At 47.6% G+C, this 12,301-nt stretch overlaps 1 protein-coding gene across 1 annotated transcript in view; it reads right to left on the bottom strand.

Moving 5' to 3' along the window:
• The window catches only part of ABCA13 (ATP binding cassette subfamily A member 13), a 402,236-nt gene that overhangs the window by 220,163 nt on the left and 169,772 nt on the right, over positions 1-12,301 (bottom strand). The window contains exons 32-35 of the mRNA XM_045494253.1: positions 7,140-7,254; positions 5,431-5,760; positions 3,021-3,090; positions 2,179-2,310 (exon numbers count right to left, since the gene is read on the bottom strand). Coding sequence (XP_045350209.1) covers positions 2,179-2,310; positions 3,021-3,090; positions 5,431-5,760; positions 7,140-7,254 — 647 coding nt within the window. The remainder of the gene's footprint in view (positions 1-2,178; positions 2,311-3,020; positions 3,091-5,430; positions 5,761-7,139; positions 7,255-12,301) is intronic.

Here is a 12,301-nt window from a genome sequence, read left to right as displayed (position 1 = left end):
GACTGCTCCCTCTTTATTGTGTTTCATTTGGGTCTGGGCATCTCCTCATCAGGGAGAGCACATGTCTGCGAGCCCCGTCTGTCCGTCCCCTTGCGGCTGCCCGTCTGCATCTCTCCTGATTCCAGGGGCTCGCCGTCACCCTCCAATCCCCACCATGACTTTCTGCCCTATTCTTTTGCTCGAGACCCCTTCCTCAAACATTTTACAATCAACATCACGCGCATTTTATAACCTCCCTCCCTCATGCTCCCTAGCTGCCTTCTAATACCCAGGGCTTCTCAATTTTATCTCACCTTGGCATTCTTCAGTTACTTTTTTTTTAACTTCTTAGTTCCTAGAATCTGCCTTTCTTTAATTTTATTCAAAACCCCCAGACAAAGCAATCTAAAAGTTCAAAGTACAGCTTGCCAGGCTTATGCTCTCTAATTCTTGGAGGCCATGTTTTCCTGCTTTTCTGTAAAATAATCTTGTCAATGGCACATTTCATTTGGATTTTTACTCATCCTTAAATGACACGTGAGCTCCCCAAGTCTGAAATAAGGTTTTGTAAAAAGAATGCACTGATGGTTTTCTGTCCCTTCATATTCAATGTGCAGAGTAGAATCTCTTTCTCCATGTCTGTCTCTGTCTCTCTCTCTCTCTCTCTCTCTCTCTCTCTCCTTTAGTTCTTAACTTTAAAGGTACATGCCAGGGGCGCCTGGGTGGCGCAGTCAGTTAAGCGTCCGACTTCAGCCAGGTCACGATCTCGCAGTCCGTGAGTTCGAGCCCCGCGTCGGGCTCTGGGCTGATGGCTCAGAGCCTGGAGCCTGTTTCCGATTCTGTGTCTCCCTCTCTCTCTGCCCCTCCCCTGTTCATGCTCTGTCTCTCTCTGTCCCAAAAATAAATAAATGTTGAAAAAAATAAATAAATAAAGGTACGTGCCAAGTGAAATACCAGGTGCTTTGGAAAATATAGAGACAGAATCACAAGTAATTTTAGCAATCATCAAAACATTATTGCTAAACAAACAAACAAAAATACCTTTAAAGCTGTTTCTGCTCTTTTCGCCCTGAGCAGGCGTGTGGTAGAAATACCTTCTTCCCCAGAAACACAGCAGGGGAAAACCACTACTATCCGTGGCCTGCCTTCCCACAGCCTCCAGATGCACCTGCCACAGGGCCCCTGGGTGGCTCAGTTGGTTAAGTATCTGATTCTTGATCATGACTCAGACCATGATCTCACGTTTTGTGGGATCAAGCCCTGCCTGGGGCTCTGTGCTGACAGAGTGGAGCCTGCTTGGCATTCTCTCTCCCAGTCTTCTGCCCCTCTCCTGCACATGCTTTTTCTCTTTCTCAAAATAAATAAACATTAAAAAAAAAAAAAAAACTTTAAAACACAGCTTACAAGCCCCCTGAGGCCTTACTTAAAGAATGAACAATTATTCTAGGGGTGCCTGGGGGGCTCAGTCAGTTAAGCATCCAACTTCAGCTCAGGTCATGATCTCACAGTTCGTGAGTTTGAGCCCCAAACTGGATAGTGTCTGGGTTATCCCCCGGTTCCCAAACAGGCTCTCCGCTGGGGAAGGGCCTCAGCTGTGGGGCTCTGCGCTAACAGCTCAGAGCCTGGAGCCTGCTTCAGATTCTGTGTCCCGCTCTCTTTGTCCCCGGACACTTCATTTCCTCTTTATGAAACCGGGATGATAATGATCTGCTTTCCTCCCTCTGCAGACAAGGACAGTGACACTCTGCCCATCCAACAACTTTGCAAGGGAAAGCACAGAATCTGTGTTACCTCCCCCCGCCCCACCCCTGTCTTGCTCACGCTCTCTCTCAAAAATAATTACATTTAAGGGGTGCCTGGGTGGCACAGTCGGTTAAGCGTCTGACTTCAGCCAGGTCACGATCTCGCGGTCCACGAGTTCGAGCCCCGCGTCAGGCTCTGGGCTGATGGCTCAGAGCCTGGAGCCTGTTTCTGATTCTGTGTCTCCCTCTCTCTCTGCCCCTCTCCTGTTCATGTTCTGTCTCTCTCTCTCCCAAAAATAAATAAACGTTGGAAAAAAAAATAATAATTACATTTAAAAAGAAGAATGAACAATTATTTTAATATTCATGTATATTGCTTTAAACTGGATTTGGCTTTTTTTTTTTTTTTTTTTTTTTTTGGCTGATTTTGGCATCTTCTAACATGCGGAATTCTTACCAGGAAGCAAGTTGTTCAAGTACCATCCACATACAAAATAAAGGCCTGAATCAAAGAGAATCATCCAGGAAACCCAGCCAAATGTCACACCCGTTTGCTCCAGAGGCTGGTACATGTTATTCCACTGAATCCCTGGAAGGAAGGGAAGGCCACAGTCAGACCGCACACCTTTTCAGGGTAGATTTTGGCGGGGTGAGTTCTTGCGTTCTGGAAACTCAAAGCAAAGCTGAGAGCAGCTGAGAGCAAAGACCATCCTGTGGATCATAGTTCTGCAAATGCAATGTCAGCCTGCTTAATGTCACCTGTATTTCAAGGCGGCCAGGGGGAGCAGCTTTAACAACACTTTAATATCTAACCCTTGTGATTTTGCTTTCCTGCTACTTCACTGATTTCTGGTTTTGTGGCCTCAACAAAATACACAGATCCAGGGTGACCCGATGGGGAGAGGTGTTCACATCAGCTAAATCAAACCCCAAGACTCCGTTGCACATTGTAACAAAGACCTTCTACCGTAGCACTTGCAACATGACCACGGTCAACTCCTAAAAACCCAAATCACTGAAACTCTTTTTTAAAAAAGCAAAAAGCATCCCCTTGGGATGCCTGGGTGGCTCAGTTGGTTAAGTGTCTGACTGTTGGTTTCAGCTCAGGTCATGACCTCACGGTTCATAGGTTCGAGCCCTCCATTGGGCTCTGTGCTGTCAGCACGGAGCCTGCTTGGGATTCTTTCCCTCTCTCTCTCTCTCTGTCCCTCCCTGCTCACTCTTGTTCTCTCTCTCTCTCTCTCTCTCTCTGTCAAAATAAATGAATACACTTAAAAAAAAAAAAAAGCATCCCCTTACCTGCTTCTTGCCCTTCTAGGAAGGTAACGAAAAATACTCCTTGGCCGAAGGCGGTGGTGGAAAGCAGGCACTGCCCGGGGACAACAAGAGACAAACAGCATGTTAGTACTTGACAGAGACCCCAGAAAACCCTCAGCGCTAAATCCAAACAGACCAGCGTCACCAGAGCAGGCGGGGCCACACCGTCCTCCAGGCGGTGATTTCCATACGTGACCCTGAAAGCCTACGCCGAATGTCAGCCCATTCTAGAAAGCATGCTAACAAGCTAGCTTTTGGTGTGAAAAGGAATTATTTCTCTTCACTGCAGTGCCTCAAGTGCCATAAATCCCATGCGCTGCGCCCAGAAATGCAGAACACAGAACAGCGGAAAACGGAATGGAGCGATTTCTTAGTTTTTATTACTAAGCGAATGCCCTGGAGCACACTGCAGGCCGACTGATGGAACACGTACACCATTCTACACTAGAAAGGGAGCACATTGAAGGAAAATGTTATTTTATTTCCAGGGGAGAAATCCTATGTCAAAAATAAATAAATAAATAAATAAATAACCCCATTGAAAATGCATGTTATACTTGAAGATATCACGTACCAGAGTTAGATTTTTTTGGTTTTTTTGGGGGGGAGTAGGGCTAGGAAACATGTGAACATGTAAAAAGGAAGTCAGACTTGGTATGCTCCAACATTTAAACAGATGGATTGAAGTAAAAACCATATAACAGTGTTTGAAATTCAGGCCAGGTGGTCAATGTCTCTTTTCCTACACGTGAGGAGTATGGGGTCAGGGTGGGGGGTGGTGACACATGGTCTCAGTTTTAATTGAGACCAACATTATGGGTTATAAAGTATCACAGGTGTGACATAAGCTAATGGACACTGGTGAGCAGGTATCCATGGAGAAAAATCCTGATTAAAGACGCCATGTTTTTTCAAGGTGCACACACATCCATGCTGTATGTACGTGGCCAGTCGGGAAACAGGAAAGTTTACATGAAACTGGAGAAAAACAATTTGGTCTTCACAGAAGTATTTCACCCTAAAGTTCAAAAGGAGCAGAGAAAGTGACCCCGTCCCAACAAATGAGGATACATCTACCGTCATGACGTTGCATGGGACCAGTGACCTCAGAAAGCTTCAGATGCCCCCTCGAAGCCCTGGGATTCCATCCCTCTTCGGCATCTCCCGAATTCTCCCCTAGTGGCTCTAGCCACACCTCCCAACAGACTGCACTTTGGGAACTTGGCCTGACCTGTTGGGGACAAGTGAACCCTGGGGCATAATTGTAATGTCTGCAGGGACAGTGCTGGCTCGCCCGAACTGACCGTCCTCACAGCCATCTGCCCGTCCCTTCCACGCGGATTGAGTTCCCACTATGCACCCGGCTCTGCACTTGCCAGGAAACTCAAAACAGAATGGACGAGTGTCTCTCTTCTTTGTATTTCATATCCCAGACTTAAAAGAATTCTCAGGCTTCTCCGGGAGTTACATGGTACACGGATGAATGAATTGGCATTGCTAATGGAGAGATCTTCCCACCTAATGCGAGGTGATTTCTGATGCTTCAAGAAGAGTTTATTTTTTTGCTTCTAAAATAGCTTTAGAAATCTACTTCTTGGGGAGCCTGGGTGGCTCAGTCGGTTAAGTGTCCGACTTCGGCTCAGGTCATGCTCTCATGGTTCATGGGTTCGGGCCCCACGTTGGGCTCTGTGCTGTCAGCTCGGAGCCTGGAGCCTGCTTCGGATTCTGTGTCTCCCTCTCTCTCTGCTCCTCTCCCACTCACACTCTGTCTCTCTCTCTCTCAAAAATAAATAAACATTTAAAAAATTAAAAAAAAAAAGAAATCTACTTCTTTCCATCTGTGATACAGAGAGGCACAGAGTCTCTATGGCTGCCTTTAGGATGTTACCGATTTCCAAAGAGTCTCCAGAGGACAGTCCCCATTACATGAAAAGTGCCAATTCTCAGCAGCTCCTCTCTTGCAAAACCACTGCAATGTCAACCAATGACCATTATAAGGTGTGCATCTGTGGGCAGCATCAAGACCAGTAGGCTTCAGGGGCCCCTGGGGGGCTCAGTTGGTTGAGCATCCAACTCTTGACTTTGCCTCAGGTCATGATCTCACGGTTCATGGGTTCGAGCCCCACATCGGGCTCTGCACTGACAGCTCAGGGCCTGGAGCCTCCTTGGGATTCTCTGTCTCCCCTCTCTCTGTCCCTACCCCGCTTACACACTTGCTGTCTCTCAAAATAAATAAAACTTAAAAGAAAAACAAAAAGAGAGACAGACGTAAGCATCAGAAAGCCCACCGAGATCTGAAAGTGATAAGTTGACATGTGATGTGGTGACTGCTTTGTTGGGCAGATACAGCAGTCGTATTTTGCATGTCTACAAAAAAACCCAACCCACTTACCAGAAACGTCTGAATGACAACACTCAATTGGTTACGGAGAACCAACAGAACGATGTAAGGCAGGAAGCTGATCATGTACACCAGGCTAGTGCAGAGCGCAGCCGTGTTGGCTTGGCTGAAAAATGTGCTCAGGAAGTAACTCAGCATGACGACCGACACCGCGAAATCCAGGAGGAAGAGGAAGATGATACAGGCGTTGCTGTGCGCGAAGATGCCGCTCACTTTCAGAACGACGGCCAGGGCAGCACTGCTGACGGCCAGCATGGCCATGTTCTCCAGAAACCAGGCCAGGAAAAAGATGGTCGGGTGCACCCCCATCATCCGCACGTACTGTCAAGAGAAGGGAAACCAGAGTCGTGACCCGGGTACTCGAGGAGGACCAGACCGGATCACGGGAAAGGCAAGGAGGCCAGCGCTGGATACGGCCAGCTTGGAAATCAGTGGCTCAATCGGTGAAGCGTCCGATCCTTGGTTTCAACTCAGGTCATGATCTCACGGTTCGTGGGTTCAAGCCCCGCGTTAGGCTCTGTGCTGACAGTGCAGAGCCTGTTTGGGATTCTCTCTCTCTCTCTCTCTCTCTGCCCCTCCCCTGCTTGCTCTCTACCTCTCTCTCAAAATTATAAATAAACACGGAAATAAATAAGAAAACCAGTAAAATAAATAGGTGAACAATATGGAAAACGATAGTGCAAGTTCAAGTCAGAACTGAATGAGAACACTGCACTTTGCCACACGTCTCCCTCACCTGAATAAGTAGGAGGCTGGTGGGTAGTGTGAGCCCCTCCTCCACAAGGTCGGCATTCATCTGGTACTTTTTTTTTTTTTCACATTTTTTAATTGATTTTTGAAAGAGAGAAAGAGAGAGAGTGCAAGAGGGGGAGGGGAAGAGAGAGAGGGAGACAAAGAATCTGAAGCAGGTTCCAGGCTCTGAGCTGTCAGCACAGAGCCTGACGTGGGGCTCCAACCCGCAAACCGTGAGATCACGACCTGAGAGGAAGTCAGACACTTAACCGACTGGGCCACCCAAGCGCCCCCACCTGGTACTTTCATGAACTCTCCTTCTTAGAAGCAGTTTTGACAGTTTCAAATTGTAATGATATTAAACAAAAATAACAAGGCTCCCCGTGAGGCAATCTAACCACACATCAAGTGGGAAGTGCACCCTTACATCTTTCTGGGTTGTATAAAAATTGCTGAGGCAAACCATAAGAGACTCTTAAATACAGAGAAGAAACTGAGGGTGGATGGGGGGGGCAGGGAGGGGGGAGAAGCGGGTGACGGTCATTGAGGAGGGCACTTGCTGGGATGAGCACTGGGTGTTGTATGTAACAACGAACTACGGGAATCTACCCCAAAAACCAAGAGCACGCTTTACACACTGTATGTTAGCCAATTTGACAATATATTATATTAAAAAAAAAGAAATGAAATTGCTGAATGAGCAACACTGGCTCCCATCTTTGAATGTGGTGAGCCTGCCCTTGGGCCTCCTTCCATCTCCACAGGAAACACCTGTTGACTGGCAGAACGTCAGGCTTCAATGTGGAACGTTTGCCTTGAGACCCCCGCCTCAGCTCGTCTGTGTCCAGGAACCCCAGCAGAGAGGAGGGCAGGCCAAACAGAGTCCGGGGTCAGTTATGGGAACAGGATTTGGCTCCAAAGCCCCGCCTGTCCTCCTAGTGTCCCAGGCAAGCAGTTGGACTGATTACCTCTTCTATCTGGATCTCTCGCTCGTACACCAGCTTTCGGACCATGCTGGCCACAGACACCATCCACGTCAGCATCATGATCAGAGGGAAAAAGAAACCGACGTTGTTCAAGAATCTGCAAGGAAATAATCCAGTCGGCATCCGAGGGCAAGCACAGGGTTCTACCCAGAGTCAGGCTGACGTGTGGGTGCTTTTTTCACATTGTCCTCAGAAGCTACAAATCCTTTTAAGGAACACTATCTCGTGTGGCCATTTCAACAGGCTTTTGACTTAGGACCACTGGCTCGTGTCCTGATTTAATACGCGTGCAACTCACAAAGGAGACACATGGGGTGGGAGGTCCCTGGAGCAGCCACTGTTGCCTGCCCCCAATCAGTCCTGACACCTTCCTGGGCAGAGGAGGTGCAAAGAAGGAAACCGGCCATTAACTCATGACTACAATTTCCCCCACGTAGTTGGGACCATTGTGTATCTGCAATCAATGATATCCATTGATCACAGATTATCACCTATATTATACATGAAAACTGATCGTTGAACGTCTCCCTGTCTCTTTCCCCAATGCTCACCTCCCACCCACTCTAACCAGTTTTTTTTCTTTTTTTTTTCGGTATTTTTTTTTAAGTTTATTTATTTATTTTGAGAGAGAGAGAGAGCATGAACACAGAAGGGACAGAGAGACAGGGAGAGAGAGAATCCCAAGCAGGCTCCATGCTGTCAGCACAGAGCCCCACGCAGGGCTCGAACTCATGAGCCGAAAGATGACGACCTGAGCTGAAATCAAGACGCTTAACTGACCGGGCCACCCAGGCTTCCCTTGACATGACCTCTGTCTAGAACACCCATGAAAGCCATGCCTCAATCCCAATGGGAATTTCTCCACTATTTTCCTTCTTGAGCTCTCAGCTGTGTCTGACACCGGTGACAGGTCCCTCCTTCCCTCCCTTTGTTCCCTTCCAGAACAACTCCCAGCTTTCTGTCAATCTCCTCTCTTTCCTTCACTGTGACTTCTCCTTTAAACATGGGATTCACACCCCAACCCTGTACTCTGCCTCTTCCCCCCTTACCCTCTGCACTCGAGACCCACATGTTATTATTTGATTCATCACCGAGGCCACCCAAAGGGGCAAGCCATTTTAGTGGACATGTGGTATGCAGACAAACCAGAGAGAAAGGCCCTGTCACAAAGGATCCTGCTTTCCACTGGGGGGTGGCGGCACTTAGCATAAGGCAGCACAAGGAGACACACGGCATAGTGTCAAATATGTGAAAAACAGCTTCGGCCATGGTGGGAAGGGAGGAAATCTCAAATCAGGTAGTTGGCCAAGGTGTCTGTGGAGAACAGACAGAGGAAGTGGGTCCCACAGGAATCTGAAGGGACATGGCTCCGGGCAGAGGGGCAGCAGGTGCGAGGACGGGGGACAGTGGCGTGGGGGCAAAGCTCAGGGGTGGCCAAGGATGGTGTGGATTAGGACACGGAGGCGGGGGTGTGGCACGTTAGCTGGGGCCACATCATGCAAGGATTCCACATGTCCAGGCGAGAGCTGACAAACGGGTTCTGGAATGGGGAGAGGGAAACAAAGAGGGGACATATCAGGTGTATGGATTTTAAAAAGACCACCGAATGCAGCGTAGACAGAAGAAAGCAGGGTTGCCGCAGTGTGGACAAGGCTGCCGGCGAAGATGCCGACCTGGAGACAGAACCCTCTGGCTGGGCCCCCACCCACCCCCAGACCTTCCCTTAGAGCGTTATCTCCAGTGTGGACCCTCGGCCCTTCACACCGGACGGTAAGCCCGTCGGGGAGGGCCCCCCACTGCGCTTTCTCTGCTTGGCAAAGGCCGGCCACATAGTGCAAGCCAAAAATATTTGTTCATGAAACCGTGAATGAGGACATAAAAGGGGGGTGGGGGTAACTTCTTCGTTTTTATCCATTTTTCTGCTTAAGACAACTATAGTGAGCGATCCACGGGGTGAATCACGTTTTAAAGCGAAATTATCAGTTCACTGGTAGGCTATACAGCGACGGCATGTAGTCAACTGATGCGCTATTAGGTTTTGTGATTTTTCTAGGGATTTTGAGTCATTGTTTTTACAATGTTTTATAGCAGGAAGTGCCCATATACTCTATACACCTGCTCATCTCACAAATGACATCTCTTCTCCCGGAATAACCCAATTTGCCACAAAAATGAAGCTTGGATCACCTGGAAAGTTAAAAACAACGAATACAGAGCTTATGGGGGGAGTGTGGGGGGGGGGGGGGAGTTGATGTCTGTTCATGAACTTTATCCTTTTTTACTTAAAAACACTGGAATTGATGGCTGTTGACCTCTGTGCTTCCAGCACCGCGGGTCTTACAAAGGAGCCAATAAGCATCACACACAAATGTTAAGATTCTGTGCGAGTTATTCCAGAAGTCACACGGAGTCAGGATTCTATGTGTGTCTGGGGCTAGGATGGCATGCCCCGTGGACCCCTGCACCCGTGTAAAGGAGAGTGTCACAAGAGGCTGGAAACTGAGTAAACCCAACTCTGGGGTTCTTGCAGCCACTACCCCAGACCCCAGACAATGCCCAGACGCTCTGCACATGCATGCCCAAGGGAGGCCACTGGGGAGGAGCTACATGGAAGGAGAGACCCCGATACATGGCTATGTACCTCACCCTTTCCCAATCCGCTCCTGAAAACCAGTCCCGAGTCAACACAAGAAGGGGAAAATGTTCATTCCACTTTTGACAAATGCTTTCAAGTACTGGAAACAGCTGCTAAAAATAATCAAGGTCAAGAAGGAGTCACACAAAAAAGTAGGTAAGGGGCGCCTGGGTGGCGCAGTCGGTTAAGCGTTCGACTTCAACCAGGTCACGATCTCGCGGTCCGTGAGTTCGAGCCCCGCGTCAGGCTCTGGGCTGATGGCTCAGAGCCTGGAGCCTGTTTCCGATTCTGTGTCTCCCTCTCTCTCTGCCCCTCCCCCGTTCATGCTCTGTCCCTCTCTGTCCCAAAAATAAATAAACGTCGAAAAAAAAAATTAAAAAAAAAAAAAAAAAAAAAAAGTAGGTAAGAGATGAATGAGGCAAAACCCTACCCCCTGAAGACCTAGAAGTTCCCATCAACACTGCACTTTGTATCTTCATTTCTTCATTTGTCTTTAGTTTATCCTGAGAAAGTGAGAAAAAGCAGGAAGGGGAGAGAGAGAGAATCCCAAGCAGGCTCCGCACTGGCAGCACGGAGCCCGACACGGGGCTCGAACTCACGGACCACGAGATCATGACCTGAGCCGAAATCGAGAGTCGGACGCTCAACCGACGGAGCCCCGCGGGTGCCCCCAAACTGCACTGCCTACTGTCTAGGGCATGATCTGAGGGCACAACACATGGAACAGGATGTGTCCAGTGGGTGCCAAGCTGCATGTGAAGGTGGGTGGTGTCTGGAGCCACTCTTGTGCCCAGACCCTATCTCCAGGGAAAGCGACGACGAGCGGTACACGAAGAAGACACGTATCTGCAGGAGGCGCTCGGTCCTTAGGGCCACGGAAAAGAGAGCCTCCGAGCTGTGTAGCCATTAACGTCACCTGGTGGTCACCCTGACGGGACCCTCTTGCAAACAACCGGGCAGGAATACCCAATTCGTTCAAAACGATACCAAGCACAAATCCAGCACATCTATGTAAGGAATGCAGGTGGGTGCGTCTCACAGTTATTAACAAATGAAGACCTGCCCAAAAAGATGGCTACATTAAACAGATGAAAATCGTCAACAGGGGCGCCTGGGTGGCTCAGTCGGTTGAGCTTCCGACTTCGGCTCAGGTCATGATCTCACCGTTCCCAAGTTCTAGCCCCGTGTCGGGCTCTGTGCTGACAGCTCAGAGCCTGGAGCTTGCTCCGGATTCTGTGTCTCCCTCCCTCTCTGACCCTCCCCCTGTTCATGCTCTCTCTGTCTCAAAAATAAATAAACATTAAAAAAAATTTTTTTTTTAAATCGTGAATGTATTTGTTGCTATCAATTTCAAAAGATTCAGTAGGGCAATTCCCTACATGAAAAGCACTGCACCGCAGAGCTGCTACAATTCAGTGAGGAGATGGCAAGACGGCAAGAAGGTCTGAAACATGAACTGGAAGAATGTGAGAATGTGGAAAGAAACAGCAGGAAAACAACAGCCGCCACACAAATGAGGACATAATTAGACGAAGCACAGGTCAAATCGATAACTGCACAAAACATAGTGAAGAACGTGGAAAATTGAAGCACAACTAAAAGAAACAAATAAATTTTTTAAAAAGGTATTTTTTTTAATTAGGGAAATTTAGGGACACCTGGGTGGCTCAGTCAATTAAGCATCCGACTCTTGATTTTGGCTCAGGTCATGATCTCACGGTGCGTGAGTTCAAGCCCCACATTGGACTCCACGCTGACAGTGCAGAGCCTGCTTGAGATTCTCCCTCTTTCTCTCTGCCCCTGACCTGCTCGTGCTCTCCCTCTCCCTCAAAATATATAAATAAACTTAAAAATAAATAAATAAATAAATAAATAAATAAGCAAATTGGGAAATTTTATGGCTAAGAAACACAAGGTAAAGAAATCTATGCAATTGGGAGTCCCTGAAGAAGAAAAACCAAATACTGGAAGATAAGACATTGGTAATGTTGGAAAACATCAAAAGTTTTCATACCAGAAAACTCAAATATACACATTGAAAAGTCTTATCTTGTGCCATGGAAAATTAGTCTAGAATGGTCAACAGTGAAATGGATCCCACGAAATTGATTGAATTTTCAACTTCCTACCAGCTTGCCAAAATTACCAGGTTCAGGAAAAGCAGGGAAATATCAAATATCAAAGTGGCCTCAGACTGCTCCATAATCACATTCAAGGCCAAACATAACGGAGTTATTTCTACAAGATACTTGAGGAAATGGTGAGTCAAGGATTTCGTATCCAGCCAAGCTGCCTTTCAAATATAAATGCTGCAAAACATTTTAAGTATGTAAGAAATCAGGTTAAATTATCTCATAAGCTCATCCGGGGGAAATTACTAGAAGACAAATGTTAGCCCACCCAAGGATGACCAGTAAATTGCAGTGTGAGGAGGGTAATGCTATGCAATGAATATGTGTTCCAATAAAAGTAAGACTAAAACAAAACTGGAAATTCAGATGACAAGACA

Source organism: Leopardus geoffroyi, chromosome A2, assembly GCF_018350155.1.
Source record: "Leopardus geoffroyi isolate Oge1 chromosome A2, O.geoffroyi_Oge1_pat1.0, whole genome shotgun sequence".
NCBI lineage: Eukaryota > Metazoa > Chordata > Mammalia > Carnivora > Felidae > Leopardus > Leopardus geoffroyi.
Note: the sequence above shows the minus strand (reverse complement) of the source record. Positions and strands in the feature narration are given on the sequence as shown.